The sequence below is a fragment of the Nanorana parkeri genome, unplaced genomic scaffold (genome assembly GCF_000935625.1).
Source record: "Nanorana parkeri isolate BGI_ZX_2015 unplaced genomic scaffold, ASM93562v1 scaffold368, whole genome shotgun sequence".
NCBI lineage: Eukaryota > Metazoa > Chordata > Amphibia > Anura > Dicroglossidae > Nanorana > Nanorana parkeri.
In genome coordinates, this window is record NW_017306636.1 from 1,234,215 (window position 1) to 1,261,195 (window position 26,981).

Sequence of the window (26,981 nt, forward strand, 5' to 3'; positions counted from 1 at the left end):
ATTTTTTTTACACCTGTGGCCATGGAGGTGATTGGAACACCTAAATCCAATGATTTGGAGGGGTGTCCCAATTCTTTTGGCAATATAGTGTATATTTATCAAAAGCATAGAATACTCTGCTCAGCACACGTGTGGCTTAATAGGACGTAGACTATCATGTGGTTTATAGACTAAGTGTAAAACATCATGGCACATGAAATTAAGGCTTAATTACTGTAAATATTGCATAGTTTTTCTATCAAATGTCTGATTTGAAGCTTGTTTGGCTTACAGAGGTGCTTTAGGTGGTTAAAACAGATCATTATATTGAGGTTTATGTTACAAATGCCAGAATACTGATTTAAATATGAACACATTCTGGGATATGTTAATACTCTAACCTGTATTAGTCTTGGGATTCATCTAGTGAATTTTCTTTCCCCTCCAGGAATGGTATCTGTCCTGGATCTCATGCAGGGAGGCTTCCCATCTCGAGCTTCATTCCATGAACTTTATAACATGTACAAAAAGTATATGCCTGCTAAGCTGTCTCGTCTGGACCCCAGACTTTTCTGCAAGGTATCTCTTCTACAGAAACAGCAATTTTAATTGTACCAAAAATCCTTTTCATGCTGTGCAAAATCATCTAGTTAAACTGCTCATGTTTTAATAATTTATTGTGCGCTTTGAAGCTTTTTTTAGGGGATATAAATTCAAGCCTATTAATATGTTTCTTTTATGTTACAGGCTCTGTTCAAAGCCTTGGGCTTAAATGAAAATGATTACAAATTTGGGTTAACTAAGGTGTTTTTCAGGCCTGGCAAGGTAAGTGCCTTTTTCAATATTAAATGTGATGAGTCCATGATAGCAGTCCAGGCATTCGAAATCATAAGATGATTTATTCAGCTTGTGGCTTTAACCTTTTCTTTCATGTGCAAATATTTCTCTTTTTACTCTTGCATTTCAGAATAGGCTTGTAAATGAATGGAATCATTAGTTGGTCTGAGGGTGCATTGATATTGTATGCTCTACAGCTGTCATGTTGCATGCTTACATGAAAAGAAGCTCACACAGGATTTAGTGATGCATCAATCACAAATTGCATAACTTGATTCAGCAGGGCTGTGTCAGGACAGAGAAGTATAAAGACATCATATAAAAAATAAAGGCATTTCGGATTTGCCGCTCATTATTTGAAAGTGTTATGGATTGCCAGACAGAGAAGTGTGATTCGTCACTCCAGAGAACACGTCTCCACTTCTCTAGAGTCCGGTGGCGGCGTGCTTTCCCCCACTGCATCCAACGCTTTGTATTGCACTTGGTGATGTAAGGCTTGGATGCAGCTGCTCGACCACGGAAACCCTTTTGCATGCGCTGACCCCGCTCTGTCATTTTACATGGCCTACCACTTGGTGGCTGAGTTGCTGTTGTTCCCAGTTGCTTCCACTTTGTTATAATACCACTAACAGTTGACCGTGGAATATTTAGTAGCAAGGACATTTCATGGATGGACTTATTGCACAAGTGGCAACCTACCACGGTACCACGCTTGCATTCACTGAGCTCCTGAGAGAGACCCATTCGTTCACAAATGTTTGTAGAAGCGTCTGCATGCTGAGGTGCTTGATTTTTTTACACCTGTGGCCATGGAGGTGATTGGAACACCTAAATCCAATGATTTGGAGGGGTGTCCCAATTCTTTTGGCAATATAGTGTATATTTATCAAAAGCATAGAATACTCTGCTCAGCACACGTGTGGCTTAATAGGACGTAGACTATCATGTGGTTTATAGACTAAGTGTAAAACATCATGGCACATGAAATTAAGGCTTAATTACTGTAAATATTGCATAGTTTTTCTATCAAATGTCTGATTTGAAGCTTGTTTGGCTTACAGAGGTGCTTTAGGTGGTTAAAACAGATCATTATATTGAGGTTTATGTTACAAATGCCAGAATACTGATTTAAATATGAACACATTCTGGGATATGTTAATACTCTAACCTGTATTAGTCTTGGGATTCATCTAGTGAATTTTCTTTCCCCTCCAGGAATGGTATCTGTCCTGGATCTCATGCAGGGAGGCTTCCCATCTCGAGCTTCATTCCATGAACTTTATAACATGTACAAAAAGTATATGCCTGCTAAGCTGTCTCGTCTGGACCCCAGACTTTTCTGCAAGGTATCTCTTCTACAGAAACAGCAATTTTAATTGTACCAAAAATCCTTTTCATGCTGTGCAAAATCATCTAGTTAAACTGCTCATGTTTTAATAATTTATTGTGCGCTTTGAAGCTTTTTTTAGGGGATATAAATTCAAGCCTATTAATATGTTTCTTTTATGTTACAGGCTCTGTTCAAAGCCTTGGGCTTAAATGAAAATGATTACAAATTTGGGTTAACTAAGGTGTTTTTCAGGCCTGGCAAGGTAAGTGCCTTTTTCAATATTAAATGTGATGAGTCCATGATAGCAGTCCAGGCATTCGAAATCATAAGATGATTTATTCAGCTTGTGGCTTTAACCTTTTCTTTCATGTGCAAATATTTCTCTTTTTACTCTTGCATTTCAGAATAGGCTTGTAAATGAATGGAATCATTAGTTGGTCTGAGGGTGCATTGATATTGTATGCTCTACAGCTGTCATGTTGCATGCTTACATGAAAAGAAGCTCACACAGGATTTAGTGATGCATCAATCACAAATTGCATAACTTGATTCAGCAGGGCTGTGTCAGGACAGAGAAGTATAAAGACATCATATAAAAAATAAAGGCATTTCGGATTTGCCGCTCATTATTTGAAAGTGTTAATTTTAGGCGAAAGGTTGACCCTCACAGTGCTTATGTGACCTAGGAGATCCTGGCAAGCACACAGATGGCATCAAGCATAGTTTGTCAAAACATTTATGTGTGTTATAGCAATAATTAACCTAATTTGATTACACTGATTTCTCCTTTCTCTGAAATCACATCATTAAACTGTGAAGGAGGCCTTGTTGGAGAACTTTTAGACTAGTGTGATCCATTTTACCATGCCACCCCTGTTAAACCAGGCTTTTTTACTTTTTAGAGTTTGTGTATAGACAGCATAAGAGAAAAAAATGCACACAGTAGCATAATATTCCAGTCTTTATGAGATCTTGTTTTTGGTCTGACAGGAACTAGTGCACTCAAACAGCAGTCCTTAGATGTTTGTGTATGAACTTACTGTTAATGGCAGGTCTGTGGCATTTGTACGATGAACTGAATCCAGAAAGTATTCAGTTGTGTTAGTTCTTCTCTGCTTCAAGTCCGGGATCAGTTTTATTAAAGCAATGCAGACAGCAGTGAGGTCAAAAAATTCAGACATCTGCAGTCAACAATCAAGATTACTGATTAGATTTGTGCCTTGTTGTCCATAAAACAGGACATCCCATTGCTAAATCAATTTCAAGCCCAACTGTACCTTCATCAAAGATTACATAGTTAGACCCAAGGTACTAAAAATACTAATTTTGCAAGTCTTACTCTTTTGCTTATGGTTGATTATTAATCTCAAGCACCTGTAGCAAATTCAGTGACTGGACAGGAGATTGCAGAGAGGACCTGCTATTTTTGTGAGAGCAGTGGTCTATCACTCTCCTCTGTTGAGTCAGAGCTAGGGCGAGAGCTCATGCTCCATGCTGATTTTCTGGCTCTAATGGTTGGTGGGGTCTTATTGACATTCATTTTCTAGAGTAATGAGGAGGAAAAATCGAAGGAGCAGGATGAAAATGTTTTCTTGTTTCTAAACAAACAAAATTCTACCCGTAAATGTGCTTTTCGGTTGGGAAAAATTATACATGATGTAATGTGCATGTGCTAGGCACAAAATAAGCCTGTTTAATACATCTGGGATTCCATTCAGGTAGCAGGTCTAGATACAAAAAAATGTAAGGCCTTTTAAATTAGTTGACTCGATGGCAACATCAAATGCTCTTTAGAAGGATTTTGAGTGAATGTTGGAACAAAATTCTAATAGTGTATGGCCAGCTTAATCCAGCGTGGAGCTCTCTCTCACAATAGCAGTGGTCTTCTTTGCAGCCTCCTGTCCAGCCACGGACTTTGAAACAGGTGGTTAAGAGTTTACCAGCCACAACTAAAGCTTGAAGAATTGGGGCTTTTTAGCACCTTAAGTATCATTGTGTAATTACTGAGGAAGTTATAGTTGGGCTTTAATATAAGTCAAGTAGCAGAGTAAAAACAATATATGATCTGTAAGTCTATGGGTGCCTTTTATCTATTATGAGAGGACTGGTACATCTTGGTTTTTAAAGTCTGTTATATTGTTGACAGTAGCTCACCTGGTACCCCACCCCATTTGTTACTAGATACCTTTAAGGAGCTCTTGACATTCCTATAACTCTAGGACTGCACTAAATGTTTGATATGATGGATTAGACTTGTGTTGTGCAATGGATAAAGGACAACATTTGGAAAGTTGGGAATTCAATGTAACTTTCATCGGTTTTCTGGGAACGATTTCTTTTAGCATCTTTAAATAAAGCTGCCCCTAATCTGGCTGATTTAACCCCTTCATGACTGAGCTTGTTTTTGGTTTCTGTTCGTAAATGACTGACACACTTTTGACATTTTTGCTGTGTGATTCTTCCACGTCAGTAATATACTTTCTTACAAAGTGCACCCACACATATTATATATTGTTTTTTGAGGACAGATAGGGCTATATATTTATATCACATATGTGTGTCTAACGCCTCACTTAGGACAAATACAAATTAAAAAAAGAGGAAAAAACGTAAAAAAAAACTTTTTTTCCCAGTTTTGATTTGTAGTATTTTTTTTTAACAAAACCAGCACAGCTAAAAAAAAATGCAATACATACATTCATTTATTTGTCCCTTATTTTTAATTTTTTTACACTTTTCACTATTTTTTTTTATTTATTTACACTTTTCACTTTTTTTATACTGACAAATTTTATTTATTTAATTATATCAGGCAGTCATTGTGAATTAATCTCACTATTACTGCTTGATAAATTAATACATTTTTTTTATTATCAGGCTGCTTCAAACTTCAGAACAGCCGATAATAAGTTAGTGACACTGATCCTGCAGCAGTTCAGGATTCAGCTGTCAGTGAATGTTTCAGAAAACTTAAACATTCTACTTTCAAGAATAGATACATTATGTGTCTAATACATAACATTTTGTATCTATTCTTGAAAGTCAAAAGATTAAAAAAAAAAGCCAGTATAGCTTGAGAGAGATATCTCTCGATCTATACGAGCTGTCAGAATGCCGGCAAAAGCCGACATGTGTGTCTGCTTTGCTGTGACTCTCAGACACCCGATATTAAGGTATCGGGTGTCTGAAAAAGGTTAACCCTTTCAGTAATGGATCTCTAGATAGTTAGACATCCATTACTGAAAGGTAACCGCTGATTCTCAGCGGTTAGCAGCCTTCTAGTGCAGCAAATAACTCGTCACGTACAGTGTACGTGACGAGTCATTTGGTCCCTTTGTGGCTGGACGTACAGTGTACGTCTCCCGTCACGAAGGGGTTAAACTAAGCACATGATGCTGCACTCGTGTTAAATGAACAGTAGAGTAGATCTGAGTATGCAAGCAGCTGATGTTATATATGAGAAATTTAATGTATATGAGCTTAGCCCCGCTTTTACTGCCTCCAAAGCATCTGTATTGGTGCATTTCATAGGATATCGGGACGAGGTGGGGGCAAGATTGACTTTTCCAGGAGAAGTATACATTTATATATCTGCTTCTGACTATATGGCTGAAGCTACTGATTTTTTTTTTCTTTTAACATATTTCTTACTGAAGCTAACCACTGCATTTTCTTATCACGTGCTCAGCTTGAATTGCCCACTTTTCTGACAGATCATGTACAGTATATGTACATCTATCATATAGTTTTTAATGCAAGAGTTCTTGATGCTATTAAAGCTTTCCAGCATATCTTCTGTAATGATGATCAATGTTTTTTTTCACTAAGCTTTACTAGTTATATTGTTTTTGTGCACTGAAATTACATTGCACTTTGTGTTCTAGTTTGCTGAGTTTGATCAGATTATGAAGTCTGATCCAGAACATTTGGCGGAACTGATAAAACGTGTCAATCACTGGCTTATCTGCAGTCGTTGGAAGAAGGTCCAGTGGTGTGCACTTTCAGTCATAAAATGTAGGTGCATTATGGTTTGTTGAAACATAACATGTGAATGCATAAAGTTACTTATTCAGAACCATGCAGACTTTTATTATGATCCTTTTAAAAGTACTTTTTCGCCTTACACTAGCTGAATTATATTAAGTCCCAAGCAGTTCTTTTTTAGTGGTTATGTCAGTAGAGTATGTGCTGTGTACTATGAATGAACAGAAATACATTTTAGCTAATGGTGATGCTTTAATACCTCACAGTTGCCCATGGCAGTATAGTCAGACATGAGATGACCTGATATTGTCACCTGGTCTGATTTTTGGGCGAATCAGGTGACAATTCACATTTTTATGGGTGCATCAAAAAGAAGTCTATAGATGACCGAATTTGAAAGAAAACACAATCGGGTGTTTTGGATATTTTCAACTGACAACTATTGTTTCAGTAAAATAAGCCAGATCTAGATGCGTTTATTGTCCCTCTCCCATCAAATAAACATGCTTGATACATGCGTAATACAAGTGTGCATGTTTATAGAAACATCTGTCGGATACATAAAGAGATGTCAGAACAGAAGCAAACCCTGCTGTCAATCAGCCAGTAGGGTGGATCTCGACTGTATTGTCGGGATCCGTTGCGGCTGCTGCGCGGCTCTGCGATCTCAGCATTGCCCGCTATTTACTGAGTTTTGGGTCGCTGGAGGACATTAGTATATGTCCTCCTGTGACCCTGAAGAGAACTATGGCCAAAAAAGGTTATGTCATAGTTCTCTTTTAACTCCCTGTTTATATCAGAGTGGAAATGTTAAATTGTGTGCACCTGAGGCATCTTATAAAGTCTGTAAGCATGTTGAACGGTTTTCTGCAGTTAAAAAAAAGAGACCTTCTCATAAACAACATATTTGAGCGAATGAGCTGTGCAAAAAAATATCTCCTTGATGTAATGAATGCATAACATTTTAAAGCTAAGTGCAGAGACTAAAAATCTGAAAAGTTTTCTGCGTTCGGAACATGCTTAGCTCAAGGTGAGCAGCTCTGCTGCATTTGAAATCAAAGCACTTGAAAACATTGTTTATCATCGTGCAGGAGGCATTTAAAGAGGGCCACTCAAAGCTATAATTCCCAGTTCTTACCTTGTACTTGTCTGACACTCTAAAACTAAAACATCTTGTACAGTTCATCCTGCTCTTGTTTTCACAACGGCCAGAATGCAGATTCTAGAACAAACAAGTAGAAAAACAATGAACTTTAATAATTTTATCTACCGTATATACTCGAGTATAAGCCGTCCCGAATATAAGCCGAGGTACCTAATTTTACCAAAAAAAACTGGGAAAAAGTATTGACCCGAATATAAGCCGAGGGTGGGAAATGAGGCAGCTACCCATTTTTTCTTTTTACTGGGCACTAGTGCTTATTTAGTATTAATTGAAATTCATTCATTCATTTTGGGTTTCTTCTTAGGTAAATATTTTAAATGTGTGGATTTTTGCAGGCTCTTTGGTAGCTATCACAATCTTATAGTTTGAGTGAAATTCCAGCCAGGACATTTTTTCTGTTTTGGGGAGGGAAGGATCACAACGTCTGCTTATGGTGTCTATCTATTTGACTTTCCCATTCTACCCAAAATTAGAATGTTTTGCCTTCGCATACAGTACATAAAATATGTATTTAAAAAATAGTTTGAGCCAGATAAAGTATCTTACAGCCATTGCTTTAATTTCCACAATTATATCATGCTATTAATTTTGACCTGTGCAAGAGCTAAATATTTTTTGCATCTTTCCAAAACATTCCAAAGAGGTTACAGGAATAAAATGCGGAGGTGACTCCACATGCCATTTAATATCTTCATGGGTATCACTGCTGTCTTCTAATATGCAAATTCCAACTTCTCTGGGGGCAGTCAAGCCCTTGCCCATCTCCTTCCCTGTACTGTGCGTATTTCTTGGTCAGTGAGGCCACCCACTTCATTTCCTAGGGATGAACCTAAATTGTGAGGCTGCTATGGTCACTACCACTAATTGGCCAGAAAGATAGAATTTTCAGACCTGCCAAAGAAGTTTTCTGCCTTTTACTGTTATGTGCTATTAGAACTGCTTAACAGCCTAAGCTGAGCTATGCAACAACTACATTTCCACATGTGCATGTGATCAGATGAATGTCACCTAACAGATTTTGTTACCTAACAGTGAATAGTGTGGTCCATGATGCTTAGTGGGTGACCTTGTGCATCAGCAGGACAACACGATTTCTGAGGTTTTATAAGACTGCTGTCTTAAAACATATAGGCCGTTGATCAGAAGACACATGATCAACTATGTTTTCTATGGGAGATGCCCCTTGGTGAATGAATATGGAGTGCTGGGCAACTAAAGCTGTAATATCAAATAACTAGTCCACAGTACAGCAGTTCACATCTTAGTGGCACTGTGGTGTACCTGTACCAGTAGTGTAGTGCATAATGAGTGGCAATATTGGCATTAACAGTCTAATAGCAAACATGACCGCACAGGGTATGATGCATGTTAAATGACCAGAAACATTTGGGATGGGCTTAAGAATATCAGCACTGGGACTTAAGAAAAACATTTTGTTCAGTGAATTCTAGATCAAACTACACAGTGATGGTGGATATAAGTTGCAGTGTAACACTTTTGGAATATATTTAAACACAGCATCAATAGACTAGGCATCAGACACAACCCAATGATATCTCATTGGATGACTTTGCTACTAAGAAACTATAGAACACTTTTGGAGTCAGTATCACAACATGCAACAGCCATTATTAGGGACGAAACTGTATCCAATGTGATAATGAACAGACTTTCCTCTTTTAAGCTTAGCTTTCACCTTTAATGTTAGTTAAACATTAAACAAGAATCCTGACTGATTGTTATGGGCAGCAACTCTCAGTGAATTTTGCCAATTGTTATAAATCAGCCCCAGAATACATCAGTTTGGGTGTATGATTTCTTTGGCCCTGGAAATACAGTGTGTGGTGAAGGATGTTTCAGTTATTTATTTTGTTTTCCTGAAATGTTGTGGTTTTGAATTCAGACGATAATAACTGCTTATTAAAAATACTTTTCTTATTTTTTGATTTAAAGTGAAAAACAAGATTAAGTACCGAGCTACTGCCTGCATTAAAATGCAAAAGACTATTCGGATGTGGCTCTGCAGAAAGAAACACAAACCACGGTAAGGATGGAGGCTGCTTTCAAAATGAAATCTATTTTCTCCTTCTCTGGTCACATGTGCCTTATTTTCTCACCAAAATGATACAGCGACTTGTACTCATGTGAGGCTCTGACAATCACGGATTGATTTTTTGGGGGTATGGAGGGCTATAATCCAAAACAGGTGTTCAATACCTGTATGAAATGAGGCAGCCATCAAAGATTTCTAGATTGAGCGATTCATCCCAATCAGCTGACAGGTTGAATTATATGTTTCCTTTTGCAAACAAAATAAACATGAAGCTGCCATCATCTTGTTTTTACAATTTAACAACTGCTTTTATTGATGCAGATGCTGTTTGTGTTTCATAGTTTGCATTGCATAGATCACTGCTTGCATTCATAAAGAAAATCAGGAGAATGAAATACTAGACATTCATCTTGCATTCCACCTTCGGGCTTATGCGTACAGGTGTGATACTCATTGGAACATGAATGCATGAAAATCCTCATATTGTACAGCTTTTTGTGGATTTCCCTAACAGTTTATATCATAGCATAATCATCAGATGGCATGACATAAAGATGATTTTTTTTTGTTTTAGTTGCAAAACATAGGCATGAAACATAGGTCCTTATATGGCCTGTCAGCTGTCCTCCCAAGAACGGCTAATTGGCTAGTGGTGTCTGCTTTGCTCTAAAGCATTCCATAGATACCAGTGCAGTCTCTAAACTAGTTTAAAGCTGCAGTTTAATCTGCTTACATTTTGCCTTCCCAGGTTCCTTACTCCTTACTTCCCATGTGCCTTACTTCCCAAGTTCCTTACTCCCCCCCCCCACATGCTTTTAGTTGGAATGCAGGCAGGGCCGGTTGTGGTGCTGGGAAAGGGGGAGGGGGGGTCGAACAGGATGCTCCACATAGCTCCTTGAAACATGACATCACGCTGCCTCAGTAATCCTAACATCAGCCCTGCTTATATTTTGCCTTCCTTGGTTCCTCCCTCCCCCCTCCCTTATAAACATGCCAACATACTTTTATTTGCAGTGCAGGCAGGGCCGGTTGTGGTGCTGGGAAAGGGGGGAGGGGGGGGGGGTGGGCAAACGAGGAATCACCCAGCCTCAGTAATGCTCAGTAATCCTTACATCAGCCCTGATGTAAGCAGTGGGCTGTCTCCCGGAAAGAATTATAGAAATATCAGTATGCTTTGATGGGCGCATGAGTGGGAGTTCCCATCCACAGATCACATGTTTTCGCCCCTCCTCACTATTTGCTCATTCTCAGAATGCCTTGTATGTTTCTCAAAGGATACAAGGTATTCTGTGGTTGAAGGAAGAGAGGAGGGGTGGGGATGTAATATAATTTCTTCTCCATTCAAAAAATGCTTTGTATTCTTTGAGAAAAATACAAGGCATTTTGTGAATGGGCACGTAGTGAAGAGGGGCAAAAGTTGCGACCAGAGCACTTAACTGCTTGAGTCACATCCCTCACCTCCCGCAGCACCTGGAATCCAAGAGTTATGTGTAGGCGCCAGCATGCTACAAGGTAAGAATCTTACACTTTGCAGCAGCCCTCCACACTTAACTTACAGCTTTTAACAATAACTTACACACCAAATGCAGTGTGTAAACTATGACTTTTCCTGGAGTTTGGCTTTAAAGTGCCTGCTATCATGAAAAATTAATCACCAATCCAGCCATTTACAGTTAGCCTGGGGAATGTTTGTATACCTATAGGCCCTACCAGGGCATTCCTAATATGCGCCAAGACTGACAAGACTTTTGTCTCTCACCCCTAAGTCAGTTGCTAATATGCATGCTGCACACATTAGGGGGACTTCAATGGTTTATGGCAGGGATGGCCAAACTGAGGCCCTCCAGCTGTGGTGGGAACTACGAATCCCATGAGGCTTTGCAAGATTCTCACGGCCACAGACATGACTCCTGGAGAGAGATGCTTCATGGGATTTATAGTTTCGCCAGAGCTGGAGGGCCGGAGTTTGGCCATCCCTGGTTTATGGGCACCTTTAGGAGGAGAGCAAGCTAGACATTAGAAAGAAAATGTAATCTTGTGACCATTAATGTTGAGGGAAAGGAGGAAGGTGGAGGGAAATTAGGGTAGTGTGCTGCAAATATCAACACCACTGGCTTATCAAGGAGAAAAACAAGGTTTTCCAAGCTATCTGTTCACTTGTTGCTCTGATAAATTTTAGCTGGCTCAAAATGTTCTCTTGATTCATCTGTTGTAACTGCCATCTAATGTCTAGGCTCATCCTTACAAGGAGTTTAGGAGGACTTTAGGAGATGTGCCTGCCAGGGTAGTATCCTCCGAGATGCCTATGGAGTGTATAGATAGACAGCCCACATTAGCCAACAGACTGCAGGGCAGTACGGGAAACTTCATTTCTAAAAACAAAATATTCTGTTACTTGTCCCAGAGAAACTAAAAGTTTCCATTTTATCACATATTAGCAATCAGTATGGATACTGGTGATGCCTCATTTCACAAAACCAAGGCGTTCCTGCTCTGTGCTGTCAGTCATGATTACAGCATTGCAAACAATCTGTCAGGGTGTTTGTAGTCACAAGTTTGCTAATTTTAACAGGGGAAATGGAAAGATTCACCCAAAACAGGGGAAATGGAAAGATTGATATACACTTATTTTTAGAAATCTTAACTGCATTATAATTCTAATATAAATTATAATTATAGCACATACATATACACATTTACCATTTAGACTGGATACATATAATATTGAAGCAGGATTTCTTACCTGCCAATAATATCTCAGAAAGTCTTAATAGCTGTAAAGCTTGCAGACACCTCCAGGCCACAAATACCAGCAAATATAAAACTGAATGTCAAATGGAAGACATACCTGCGTCATAAAGTGTTCACTGACTCACCAGAGATGCAGCTCTTCTCTGAGATACAAAGCGAAAACAAAATAACAGTGCAAATAGTAAGACAATGAAATATAAGTGAGCATTTGGGTTTTCTGTCCTACCTGCTGCCACATGTACTAGAATTTACAGGTGGATTCCCACTTATTTTCAGCTACATTATGGGTGCAAAATCTGAAGGTCTTCTGGCACAGTTACACAACTAGTCTTAGGGGTCTATTTAAATGTTATTTTAAATTTTCCCCTCAGCCATACATTGGGCAGATACAGTTCGCACAGCATTCCCACAACTATATAGAGCCAAGAAACACATGGAATTCCTATGCCCCTCTGCTCTAGTGGACAGAAGATTTATTAATAGACCCTTTAACCAGTCGATGACCGGAAAAAAGTACCGAAAATTTAGAAAAAAAACTATTTTCCCTATGTTATGAAACATTTATTATTACCAATTTTTTTGGTAAAATATAAAAGATGGGACTATGTTGGGTAAATAGACACCAAACCTGTCAAGCCATAACATTGAGCACGCGCGGAATTGCAAAAAACTACCATACCCAAAATTGGCCATAGCGACGCTTCAAAAGCTTTTACTGCTCATCAATTTAGTGTTATCAGTGATTGATGGCCCTAGAATGATTTCTTACGCTTTGAATTTCGCGGTGATATGTAATGTGTGGCGTAATGGGCGCAATAATCATTTTCGCTCGTAGGCACACCAGACGCATGTTTGCAAGTGTATGTGAGGGTGGAGGACTTTAAACATTTTTTTGTTTTTTAAAAACATTTTTATATGCGACTTTCTTTTTTTTGCAACTTTAATTTGTTAATGTGCATCGGCACAGTGGAGCTCCGGATCACATAATAAAAGTGATCGGGCAGCTCTATAGCTGGCTGTTTACATTTCTAACAGACTTCCTGCTCATGCGCCCCGCCTGGCGGCAGACACAAACGGGGTGTGAAAGGACGTTTAAAAACGAGCACCCACATTTAAGTAGCCACCATCCGGCCATTTAATTACATCAGCCGTACGGCAGGTGGTTAATATTGTAGTAAGATATAAATTGCTGGGAACCAACAGTGTTAAATGCCCACCTATAAAGGAGCCCTATTTTGATTTAGTGCTAATTTTAGAAAAAAGCTGGCTGTGTTTTGAAATTGTTATACAAAAGTAGAGTTACTCCTTTTAAGCAATCCTGTCATCTCAAGGGCTGCCGACCACGCCCATTTGTATGACTAGAGCTGTGAAGCTGATCCTCCACCCTTAAGAACAGTTACTTTTTTCAGCACAGTTATTGCTATCTTAAAAATCATCTATGTACTATATTTTAGCTATGCTACACATGCCGTAGACCCCAACAGGCTGACGTTAATGAGTCAAGATATATATTGATGTATTGTATACACACAGTTCCAAGTTTGTACTTTGCCTTTAAGATTATAATGTTGTAATTCATTTTGTCATAGAATTGATGGTATGATGAAGGTGAAGACACTCAAAACTAGGCTGGACAAATTTAATGAAGTAGTCAATGCCCTGAAGGAAGGCAAACAAGAGATGAGCAAACAAGTAAAGGACTTGGAGTTGTCCATCGATGCTCTTCTATCTAAGATAAAGGTGAGCTGACGTGATTAGCCATTCTGTTTTCTCACGAGTTCTGAGCTCTGTATTCTAAAAATGTCATTATGCAAAACAGACTTTCATAAAGCAGGAAAAAAAATGAGTATTTTTCACACTACTGCCTCAGATTTATTGACAGACTTCTTGCTGTCTGTAATTGTGTAAAAATTTTTTTTAATTTCAATGATGCTCGTAAAAAGGCCCATCACAGATAATATGCCTACTGTGCTTGGAATGATTCACATTGATAAGAATGCCTTTGAATTTTTGATGTGCGGTCACTGTGTTTAGATTGAAGTGAGTACTATCTGATCAGAGCTGTTCATATACGATTTGTACTCTTTAGTAATTGGTCAAGAGGAAATGTTATTAGTCCTTTTATTAATGAAGGGTTCAGTTAAGTGTGAAATTTTAAATAATCTATAATCTAACGTGTATTTTCTTGGGTTTCGAAGGAATTTTAGGGGGTTTTTTGTATTTATTTTTTATTCATGCGCACTTTCTTGTCTAGTTAAATGGACACTGCCATAAGGTTTATTGAAAGTCATGATGCTGGTGATACTTAACTATGAAATTCATTGAGAGGAATTCAGCAGGGCAGAGTTGATTATTTTACCCCAATGGATCCAAGGTGTTCATGCGTGTGAAATGAAACCCAGCCTATGAAACCCAGCCTAACAAACGCTTAGTGTTACTTCTTTGAAAAAAATACTGTTGTTTTGTAGTTCTTTTACATGTAAAGCATTGCAGAGAAACGTATGAGGTACTAACAATACACTCTTTAGAGCAGTGGTTCTCAACCTGTGTAACCTCAGGACCCACATTTGGCCTTGGTCGCACATTCCGGTGCAGGCAATTGAACTGTGGGTGGGAGATGTGTTTGGGGTGCCATTCAAATGAATGGCAACGCACCTCCCGCACCAGAACTCATAGTAGGTGCAATTGCATTATACAGTCCTTTAATGGCACAGGACTGTTCAATTAACACACTGTACTAGTGCGAACGGGCCCTCAAAAACACTGACAGATCGACACAACGAAAGACACAATCTCACACACATATACACCAAAAAATACATTTTTATTTCTCTCTTCTTTTTTTTTTAAGAACCACCTAGTCTCCCTACCTTACAGGAACTGGAGTGGATCCTCAGCTTGGGATCCAGTGTGGGCTGCTGTGCTGTGACGGAGCTCCATCCAAATGTGCATTGCTTGTACAGCTCCCTTGTGCACCCTGTAGAGGTGCCTGGAGCCAGAATGTGACATCGCTCCGGTCCAGGCACCTCTACAGGTCATTCAAGGAAGCTGTAAGAAATGCACGCATGGATGGAGCTCCCTCGCGGCCATAGCTGCAGCTCACCCCACCTCAAGCTGACACTCGGTGCCGGGCAGAATATTTTGAATGGCTGCTTGGAGCTAGAACAGACACTGCTGTGATAGGGGGAGGCTCTGACCTAGAAAAGTGGAAGGCGTGCGGCGACCCACTGAACACGGGGTCACGACCCACTTTTGGGTCACGACCTACCAGTTGAGAACCAAGGCTTTAGAGGGTACTTGTGATATACTTTCGGTTTGCCAATAAATGAAATGACAGTCACTAGACCAGCACTTCTCACAGCTTCTCCCAAGAAGAACATTGATTAGGCAAATTACAGTCAGCATGTTTTCCTCCTGAGATGAAAGCACCTGTCATCAGTGTCTGCCAGTGCCCCTCTCTTTTCTTCTCCGCTGTCCATAGGAATGACTTGCATTTTTATCACAAGTCAATAGCAATAAAGATAAAGTGTATTCTAGCACACACCAAAGAGTACCTGGTTAATATTAATTGTTTGAAAGGGGTACAGAGTAATGTTGGATTGAGAAACACTGCATTAGGTTGCATCCTTTTACCTAATCTGAATGGTGCATTTAGCATTCACTACAAATGTTTGTCACCGTTGTAACTGGTTGCTTTAATTTGCAGTGGTCGGTAAATGGTATGTAGCATTAAGCATAGTGGCTTATGCAGCTGCCACTGAAATTAAAGACATGGGGAGGACCAGTATGTCCTGAAACCCTCATACATCAGTCAAGTTAGACATTGTAGAGAAAACAAATCTATAGATGTAGATATCCCTAACCCTCAAACTAAGTAGTGATACCTAAAGTTTCTAGTGTAGTTGCATCCTCCAGCCATCTAGAAGGTAATCTTATTTTCCTTTATGATCACACTGTCAGATCCACCATCAGATTCAAGTAAAGAGCTGAGGTCTCTTTATTCTTAATGTGATTTTGGGACTGCTAGTTTTAACTCTAGCTTTTGTCCCACTTATTGTTATACAATCATTAGTGCCAAAAGTTATGAAACAATTATATAAATATATTACAAATATACAAATAACATACAAACATATTATATAATTTATACGATTATAGGATTTTTTAAAATACACTCTTTGCTTAAAAATCTCTGCATCTAAAAGCACGGATTTTATTGCACAAGAGTGGTCACAGTGGTTAAGGCAGAGGAAACTGGGACAAACATTCAGTAGATGCTTTTAGATTTTATCTTTCAAAGCAGAAACTCTGATTTAGTCAGTAGGTGACTGTCCCACCATTGCTCACATTTACTTTGCAGCACATTATGTAGATCAGGCCCTTCACCTCTTTTTTGTGAACACACTGCAGAATGCAAATATTGCTAGTCATGCAGTTTTTTTATGCAATGCTAGCAAAACATGACGTTTTTTATACAGCAGTCGTGACACCTATGCTATTCTGTATTATTTTTACTCTTCTCAGAATAGAGATCCATGGAAGCATTAGGCAAAGGCTTATGAGCATGGGTCCTAACGTAAATATTTTTTAAGTTTGTGAAAGTATAACTAAACATGAAACACAAAAAGGACATTGTGAAAGAGCTATTAATAGGGACATTCAACATTATATATGTAAAAGATCCAAATATGCTTAAAAATTAAACATTTAACTTTTGCTGCGTAAAATATTTATGTTTTGCAACCCTTTAAATGTATGAACTATCTTTTGTCTTTCGCTGAATTACAGACGTTCTTAATGTCTATGCAAGTCTTGGTATATGTGATATTTGGGAAAGGTTAAAGTGCTGTAAAGTACACTCTGTGATCCGGAAAACTTTCTAAGCGAGCTAAAATTTAGCAATTTCTGTTTTGAGTAATGTACCTTTTTATAAAGTTGCAGTAAATTTCCTCTGCAGTAGCCAGTGCCAATTTAAGCCTTTTACACTCAGAGGATTTGCTCTATCAGAAAGAATGCATAGATCATCATTAGACTGTCAGCTCCATGATCACAGATAATGAGGCACAGGTTGCTAATCAGTGGATAGCGATTCGTCTGGGTTTTTTTTCCTCGCCACTAGATAGATGGTTGGATACAGTTTCACTGCTGTACTCATGGATTCTGATAATGCATTACTGAGAGATGTACAGCTTGCCAGATGAGGATTTATAGAATGTAAGACACAGTCATCCCTTACACAGCTGCAAGTGAAGCTTCTGGCAGATCACGTTAACAGCTGTGCTTGTTTTCTACATTTCAATGAAGCAACATTAACACCAATACTGACTGCATATATGCAATTTGTTATAATGCAGGATTGTAATTGCTAATCAGCATAATCCCATTTGTAAACCATCATCAGTGTAAAAGGAAGTTGATCGGCTTCATTCCCCACCTGCATTGTATACTTTTTTTTTCTATTCTCATGAAGCAGAAAGCTTTTTATTCTGCAAGTCACATTGACAGTAATGTTTGAAGTGATTGCTATTGTACCAGAACAAAAATGTATTGGGTGCTTTGAAAGCAATGCTTTTTCTTAGATGTTTGTCATTGCTATTTTACTTGTTATAGAGCTGGCATACATATACTTGGTAGAGGGATCAGATGATCACATTAAAACTGACGATACATGGGTAGACTATAGACTTATAGGTAGACTAAAACTGACCATTTATGTGCAGACTATAGTGATACTTCTTAGAGAAGGATCAAATGAATACAGTTAATCTGCCTATACGTGGCCAGACCTTAGGTATACTTGGCAGAAAGGCATCAGATAAATACAGTAATGCTTTGCCTACATGGTCACACACTATACATGGTATAAATGGACAAACAGCGCTCTCGAGAAATGGGCTCAAGCTACACAATATGCAGTATGCTGCCCTGAGAAACAGTAGGAGGACCTGTGCTTGCTGCAAAATAAAAACTCACAACAGGGTGCAAAACTTGTAGGGTAACTAATTAAAACATTGGTACTGACAGATTGTATTAAAAAAATTGTGTAAAGGAAAACACACACTTTCATTTGAGTGGGGGAGGACCAGGAGAGGGGCGGCTTTCTAGGAGGATCGAGGGGTCCAGGATCGGAGATTGAAGTAGTCGCAGGAGATGTCGGCCGCAGTTGGAGATTAGAGAACTGCTGGCCGGTGGGAGAGGCGAGGCAGTGCAGGGACTGTATCAGTATCACTCCTGTGTGGACAGAAATGGGGACGGTGTGTGGGTGAAAAGCTGGATTCAACTTAGTGGAGCTTCGGCTGTACAAACACCTGTCTCTGCAGCTGTAAGGACGGTGCTTGGAGCAGAGAGCGGTCCTGTCACTAGAAGCCTGCTGGGCGGGCAACTTCGCTGGGCGCTAGCGAAGTTGCCGCTAAGTCCCACCCAGCTGTTACTTTTTAAAACCGGCGAATTCCCGCCATTAGCAACACCGTTAGAGCTTGAGAAAGAGGTTTGCGCAAAACGCGTCGCTCCCCGGTGTTTCCCAAGTCTTCTCCCCACTCTTGACTCGCAGAGCAGGCTACTCTCAAACAGCCTTTTTTATCAGTTTTTCCCACACATGGTCAGACGCTACATGGTAGAGTGGGATCACATGACTACTCATGTATGCCCAAGCTTTACTGTAGTCTATAGATATACTTGGTAAATGGGGATTGTATGAATATAGTAAAGTGAGCCATACATAAAAAAAAACTATAGGTATACTTATTAAAGAGGAATGAGATGAATAACGTAAAGCGGGCCATACATGAAAAGACTACGGTGGGAATTTATCATAGCAATTGCAAGTGTTTGAACTTGCACGGAATATATTTGCACCAGATTTATGATGCTAGTGTAATGTTGTTGATAAATTAGGTTTAATAGACTCCAGGAAAGAAGACTTTAGGCAAAAAGCTTAAAGAAGAAGTAGTCATGGGGACTTCTTAAGTTGTGATTGTTTTCTTAGGTGATGCTCCAGTTTCAGATAGCCGCAGAACAAGTGCAGATGAAAACAGGTGCAAAAAAGGTGCAACTGAAAAAGTAGTGCAAGCTCTGGTAAAAACAGGTGCAAAACACGTGTAGTTGGAAAGGTAGTGCAAGCTCAGGTCAAAACAGGGGTACGTGTTGAAAGACAGATTTGCACATAAAACAAAATGATCTAAGAGCCTAAAACTGTTGCAATTGCTTTGATAAATCCCCCCCCCCTCCTTATGTATACTTGGTAGAGGTGATCAATTGAATACAGTAAAGCTGAATATACATAGACAGACTGTAGGTATACTTGGTAGAGAGCATTCAGACAAAGAGGGTAATGCGTACCATACATGGACAGATTTCAAATATATTTGGTAGATGGAGATTGGATGAATATTGTAAACCTGGCAATATATGTGCAGATTATAAATATTAGATGAATATTGTCAACCTGTTCACACATGGCTAGAGTATAGGATTACTAGGTATGGTGGGATCAGATTAATACAGTATAGCTAGCCATTTATAAGCAGATTGGAGTGCCCAGTAGGTGTTATTTCCCCTGTGGGCACTATTATCTGCAGTACATATGATAGAAACACACAACCATTCTGACATGGCCTTTACACAACCATCCCAGGTGTTCAATATTCAAAAAATCTTTTAGACGTTAAAGTAGTACTAAAAGCTATTTTTTTACCTTAATGCATTCTCTTCATGAAGGTAGAAAATGCCCAGTACCTTTCCATGTACCAGTTCACAAACACCTGTGGTCACTTGTCACCTCCGCCGGGTCCAGGAAGATATATGTTGTTCCCTAAACTTCTTGGTTGTGGGCTGAGGGCAGAGGAGCCATAGGCTGTCAGTCAAACTGTTGGGAGCAGTAGAGGGAGCAGGGGCATGGCTTGCCACAATCTGTGTGTGTCTATGAACGCACACAGCTGACGTAGGTCACAGCTGGGTATGTGCATGGCATGGGTATCTCCTCAGCTGCTGTGGAGCTGAAATTAAAGAACAATAGTCAAATCATGTGTAGGCCTCCTTATCATAAAAAGAAAAAAAACCCCCAAAGGTTTAATTTCTGCAGAAAAGATTTCCTAGATAATAAAAGGCTCATCTGTAGGCACCTTGACATGTTGTTGCTTACCAGTTCATTGAGTGGATAATGGACAGTCTCTGGTGTAGAAAACTTCCTATGCCAGCTAGAATGTAGCAATTTTTGTCTGTCTGTGTATTGTACTTTCTTTAAAGTTGTTCGGTTTCCTTTGCTGTTGCCAATACCAGTTTAACCATATTACTCTTAGAGGGTTTTCTCTATCAAAAAGAATGCATGGATCATTAGCCTGTCAGCTCCATGTTCACAGATAATGAGAGCACAATCAGTGGATAGCAGTTCATGTGGGCAATTACATAAGCTTTACGTTTTATAGTCCTACCACTTAGCTGTCTTCATTTTAGCAGAACAGACCTGTTTTTCATATTTGGAAATGCAATTAAAAATATGAAAGATCAAAGTGTTGGTAAATGGCACTGTCATCCTGTGAGTGTGGCAGAAGTTTGCATGTATTTTCGGTAAGGTTACATTTGTCTTAAATTTTCAGAAGTGCGAGGACGTGCATGACCATCTCTCTGTGCAAGCAAAGGAGGCGGCAACATTGAGGCACAATTCGTGTTTTTGCACCGTGTTAATGTGTTAGCCAGCTACCTTGAAGTACCTGCTGAGCATTGTTCTTTAGACACTTTCCAAAACACGCACTGGTACCTCATGGCTAAAGTTAGGGGCCTTGGACGTCCTGTGAGACAGCTCATCTGCCACCCTGACAGAGGTGATTTTCCCTAGTTTCCCACCTGACCATGCTTCACGCTGCCGACCTGATACACCATACACCTTTGACACCCTTTCACATGTCCTTTCTGTCCCACATGGAATACATCATTTCCAGCTCTTGATCAACTGACAAATTTTACACTTTTCGAACATACTTTCTATTTTCTCTATCTTTTCTTTGGTTGGGACCTCAACCTCCCCCCAGTTCCACTGCCCTATCAGTCCATTGAGGTTCTATTTTCGTTTTTTGTCCTTGTGCTTCATAATTTGCAGTTATATGTCGTTGTGTATTTTTCTACTGCATCCTGATATGCCTTGCCCATACACATCGTATGTAGTGGTAGGTAGTTCTTTTATGGGACTACGTAACAAGTCTCCATTTATGATGTCTTTATTGATGTGTTTCCATTTATGCTGTGAACTTTGCAGATGTTTCATCATGCATTCTGTATTATACTATTGAAAATTTTCAATAAAAATATATACGCTTAAAAAAAAAAGGAAGAAGCTTAAAATTCCACCTGCTGGCTAGGTCTAAGTAAAAAATACTTATACACATTATTTCATAATTACTTAAATACATAAAAAAGAAAACCTCTTTTTAATGATTTAATTTTCAAAAATGTGTAGAAAGCCACTTTCCATTCCCTTTAAGTAAGCTACTTTATTCATCCATTTAGCAGCAGCAACTAGTTTATGTTGAATTGTTCTCTTATTTTATGTCTGCCAGGCTTTAAGTTGTACCTTTCTCTTTGGTGCCTTTCCACAACACGCCAGCTATTAATGTAAGAATTCTCTGCAGGGTATATTTCTGTTATTTGTGTCAGATGTCTGTGCGGCCGAGATTTGTACTTTTAATTTGGTTTTGATTTTTTTTTGTCTGGTAACAACAGAATATTGAACAAAATGAATAATGGAAATTGTTAGATTGTTGGTACCTCAGGTCCCATTGATTTAAATGTGCCTACAACACAAACTCTAATAGTCACATAAATCTCTTTTTGTTTCATAGGAGCCAAATATGATACATTTTATCAAGTAATTTTTATCGCTAGAGTCGTAAACATACACAAAAAGTATGTTTGGGGTTTCATATAACCTACTTTAAATGGCGAGGTCTGTTGTGGCATTCTCTTCCGATACTGTGTATTGGATTTTTTTAAAATACTGGTTACTACATTAGTGGAGCACATTTATATTGGAGAGCAGATAACACTATCCCCTCTCCATTATACTCTGCTGGTACCCACACACCATAACCCATTCATAAAATACAGGCCGCAGTGTGTACCTGCGATACCCCACATAGTTCTCTCTACTGAATGCAGCAGAGAGGGTGTTCAATGATTGGACAGGAGCCAGTCATTTGACTTTGACAGGTTATGTGACCAGGCCCTTTTTTCTAGCATGGCCATACTCCTACTTTTTAAATCAGCCCTTATTTCTTTGGATTTATATTTGTATATATGTGTAACATCTTATGTAGGACTATTTAGACTTCATGCCTTTCTAGGTACTTGAAATTCAGCCCCTTGTATCGTTGCGGTTACATAGTTACATAGTATTTGAGGTTGAATAAAGACATTAGTCCATCAAGTCCAACCTATTAGGATCAGTTAATTTCATAAAAGGTAATGATAGTGTGTGCTATCCACGAGGGGACTGATTTATAGTCACAGCTATTTTTTACTATACAGTCCAAGTAGCAAGACAAAGGTGAGATGGCATTATTGTTTCTTGGACTATGGAAAGTCTTCTAAAATCTCTCACCTCTTCCTCAATTTACTTGCCTGGGGCTATGTGCTGCCCCCACTTACCCTACTGCCCTAAGCCCTGGCCCACAAGTACCATATTGGTAAATAAAGTTTTAATCTATATACTGCTGTACCACTGGTATTATAGATAGCATAATCCAATAGAAAAGGTCTTTTTGAATTAAGCAAACATAGTTACAGTAAATTCCCAGTTATCTGGCACCCACAGGGATCGGTAGATCCAGGATAACTGTAGTTTCTGTTTGCTTGAGAGTTTATAGTAATAGAAAGTTCTCTCTCAGGTCCACTCCTCTGCCCAGTGGGCGGGTACAACAGCCAGCCTGCTACTGGCTATTTCAAGAGTGTTACAACAAGAGGAGATAACATGTTATCTGTAAGAAGATTACCTAATATATACGTGACAATGCTCTATCCCTGTCCCCAATGTTGCTCTCTTCCATAGTCACCCTTTACATGGGTTTCTGATGGAGACTACATGTGGCCGTTTACCGCAGGTATGGTCCAATGTTGTCACCATCAGAAAACCTTCCCTGAAAAATGGAGTGCATGTAGACAGGATGTTGCTTCAAAGAGGCTGCAGGAAAATCACTGAGATGCAGCCAAGGATGAAAAAAAGGGAACTAGTATTTTATAGCAAAACATCTACATCAATAATTGAATTAATTTGTTTTTATTTTTCAGAACACTATAATGTATCGTGATCAGATAGATAAAGAATATGATGCACTTGTCAAGAGTTCAGGTCAGCTCCTTAATGCTCTACAAAAGAGGAAGAAGGAGGAAGAGGAGGCTGAACGCTTGCGTCGCATTCATGAGGAGATGGAAAGAGAGAGGAAGAGACTTGAAGCAGAGGAGGAACTCCGGAGAAAAGAGGAAAATGAAAGGAGGCTGTGAGTATATACACCTGACATTTTACAGCTGAACTCCCTATAGGCAACTGAAAAAAACCCCAAAACAAACAGTTGAAATATGTATAAGAATTGTTTTATCTGCCAAGGAATTTGTAGCACATGCCCTGGAATCGAAGCAACATTTCGAGCCATCATAGCCAGGTTGTGGACCACCTCTGCAGCAGCACAGCTTGCCCCAAAACACTGGTTGAAAACAAACCCACAACCTGCTGATTGGACATTAAAGCAGCAGACTGATGAGGTCCCCTTCCTGACAAGCCCTTAATGCTGACCATTGCTTTTTCAGTCTAAGTGCTGCTATACAGGAGATTACGAGGCTGATATCAAAACCGAGTCAAGTGCTTACACTATTTGCATTTAAAAATACATTTCTTTTTTAATGAATACATAACTGCATTCGTTGGAACTTTTATATCTGCCAGCTTTCATGAATTAGCAGCCTAAACTATTAAACTGAAATGTAATTTTTGCATGTTTTATTGAAATGTAGAAAGGCTGAGATTGAGGTAAAGCGAAAACAGGAAGAAGAAGGCCGGAAAAAGAGAGAAGAGGAGGAAAGAAGAATTCAGGTCTGTGTAAAGTGTACTCTTATCATCTGAGAACCTGTTAGTGAAATGATTTATATTGTTAAATAATATTACATATGTTTCCCTTTATATTGTGAGAACAATCACTGAATAATACTACATCATATTACAGAAGCAAGCCTTTAGGCCCCTTTCAGACAGGCAGCCATGATTGGACCGCCTATCAGTTTTTTAGGTGGACCTAATCAGATGCCCAATGTAAGTCTTTGGGCAGCCAGATCTAAACAGATGGGTGTCCGTTAACATCATTGATCCTGGCTTCGGCTAGGTCAGGAAAAACAAGCAGAACAGTGTTCCATTTCGCTGGATCTGATCGTGCCGAATCGGGGGTAATCTGATGTAAACCGACACATGTCCACTTATATACGATTCCCCATAGGCTGACATGCGGTCTGATCATTGGACTGACGTGGATGTCACAGGGGTGACATCCGATCCGTACCACTCCGATTCAGGAGGGAATATGTGCACGAATCCCCTCCTGATCGGCCAGTGTGAAAGGGGCCTTAAGCTAACATGTGGTGATAGTAATTGCATATGGCGAAAGATACTAGAAAAATCTGGGGCTCATGGGGGGGGTTTACTTGTTGCCTTTGAAAGTGTGACTGGAGATATAGGCAAGATTCCCCTTATGGCTTTTTTTTTTGATTATTTTGAAAAGCAATAAGCCAGATGCTCAACCCAAATAGTGATGAACCCCATAGTAAGGATTTTCTGTCTCTTTTTTTTTCTCCCTTCATCATTCAGCCATTGTCATTCTTTCTAAACTGTTTCAACTGTATTTAACAAATATCCTCAGATCCTTAAAGAGACCCTGTCCCCAGATTATTAATTTAAAAAAACAATATTCTTGTCATCCTAGTGTCTTTTGCTAAACTACTCAACCACTACCACTCTCAGATCTTTACAACATAAAGGCTTATCATTCTGTAGTCCACTGTAAGAACTGGGAGGGCTAATTAGCCTCTATAAGATAGTACAGAAAGTGTGCATAAGACACAGGGCAGCTCTGAATTTAAGACATGATCAACAGGTTTTTGTTCAGACAGATGTAACAAAATGCTTCCCATGATATAATTAACAAGTCAAAGGGAACAAATAGGAGAAGTTCATTTTTAGGGTTTACATACACTTTAAAAAAGGAAGAAGGTTATAAAGGAACAAAAGGGAATCCTGTAAGCTGAGTCTTTGCTCTACTGCTACCATGCTTTAAACGAAAAAGATAGACCTGGTGACAGGGTCTTTTTAACTGTTTGTGACGCAATTCCCAGCTCTGTCTGAATTCTGCTTACTTTTCTGGAGAAATATATGGTTCTTGTAGTTGCCAGTTTTCCCAATAGAACCTCCAATGCAAGTGTTCCAGGTGATGGCGACAATCCATGACACAAAATGCATTGTCAAATTAAGTTGAAGACTAAGAATTACTTTACATTTGCACTTAAAGCCCAACTCTACCCAACACCTCCTACCTGCTAATGTATTCTGACAGCTGGTGCCCGAGGCTGTCGGGGTACTCAGTGACTATAGCTGATTGGCTGCAGTCACTGTTTAGCCTACAATTTTCCACCCGGATGATTGAACAGGAAATGGGCAAAACTCGAAAGAGTTTTGAAAGTATCACCAACTTTCCTCACTCTATCCCAAAAAAATGTGGCTGGAGTTAGGCGTCAAAGAGCCTCACAATATAATGAAGCATTTGATTCAATCACAATCATCTCTAATAGTATAATCAGCTAACATATTTTGCGGCCTTTGGCACAATTAAGACTTCCGTATGAATGCTGTGCTAGGGCTAATAATGGCACAGTGAGCTGGTTTGTGTGGAGTAGGGGTAGGTGATTGTATGGCATGGAGAGAGAATCACTGATGGGACTAGTGTTTGGGAAAATGTATTAAATCTCCATTTAATTTACTCTGCCTCTTGCTGCAGTTGACTGCATAGAAAGTTGTGTCTCAAAAAAAGCATAATGCATTTTTCTGAATGTTGTTCAACAATGTATTTAAAAGGTTGATTACAATAAGCATATAATTTCAGCAATAAGGCTACATCTTCTACATTTGTGTCACAAGGGCCATGAATTTTCAGTAGATTATCAGATTTTGTAAATTGCTAAAATCAAACAGCATGCCACTGCTTGCTTTAGGGTCTGTCTTGATTAAAAAAACACAGCAGTGGACTACTTGATCTGGCAACAAACATAGCAAAATACATACAATGTTATTATTCAAAGGTTTTAATACTGTGATTTTCCTGATAATGCCCTTTTTGCCCCCAGGTCTTTTTAATACCTTTTCAATTAAATGCCTTAATAGTGACATGCATCATTTTTAATGTAAAATTCAAAAATGATGAGCAGATATGTTTTTGTAAACATGTGCTACATGCAGGTCGAGGTGGAGATGCAGATGGTGAAAGAACGAGAGGAGCAGTCACAGCAGCAGACTATACTTGAACAAGAGCGAAGAGATCGGGAGCTTGCTATGAGAATTGCTCAGAGTGAGGCAGAGCTTATCAATGAGGAATTTGGCACAGATTCTGCATTACGCAGGTACCCATGTGTTGTACATATATGTGTTTCCAGTTTTTTGTTCTGTGGGTTATCTTAGTTATTGCACTAAACATGCAGCTTGTGTATTGTGTATATAGATCTAATTTCTTTTACAATTTTATATCATCAAAGGCAGCATATGTTGGCAGTTTTTTTTCTGAATCTGAGAAATAATAGAGAGCATTACATATAACCTTTTGTGTTTACCTTATATTCCAACTTGTTCTTGTTGTAAATTC

General features: G+C 39.1%; 1 protein-coding gene across 1 annotated transcript in view; it reads left to right on the plus strand.

Moving 5' to 3' along the window:
• The window catches only part of MYO6 (myosin VI), a 185,491-nt gene that overhangs the window by 120,994 nt on the left and 37,516 nt on the right, over nucleotides 1–26,981 (plus strand). Inside the window, exons 22-29 of the mRNA XM_018558907.1 lie at nucleotides 428–558; nucleotides 727–804; nucleotides 6,031–6,160; nucleotides 9,249–9,339; nucleotides 13,689–13,839; nucleotides 23,377–23,585; nucleotides 24,097–24,175; nucleotides 26,582–26,742. Coding sequence (XP_018414409.1) covers nucleotides 428–558; nucleotides 727–804; nucleotides 6,031–6,160; nucleotides 9,249–9,339; nucleotides 13,689–13,839; nucleotides 23,377–23,585; nucleotides 24,097–24,175; nucleotides 26,582–26,742 — 1,030 coding nt within the window. The remainder of the gene's footprint in view (nucleotides 1–427; nucleotides 559–726; nucleotides 805–6,030; nucleotides 6,161–9,248; nucleotides 9,340–13,688; nucleotides 13,840–23,376; nucleotides 23,586–24,096; nucleotides 24,176–26,581; nucleotides 26,743–26,981) is intronic.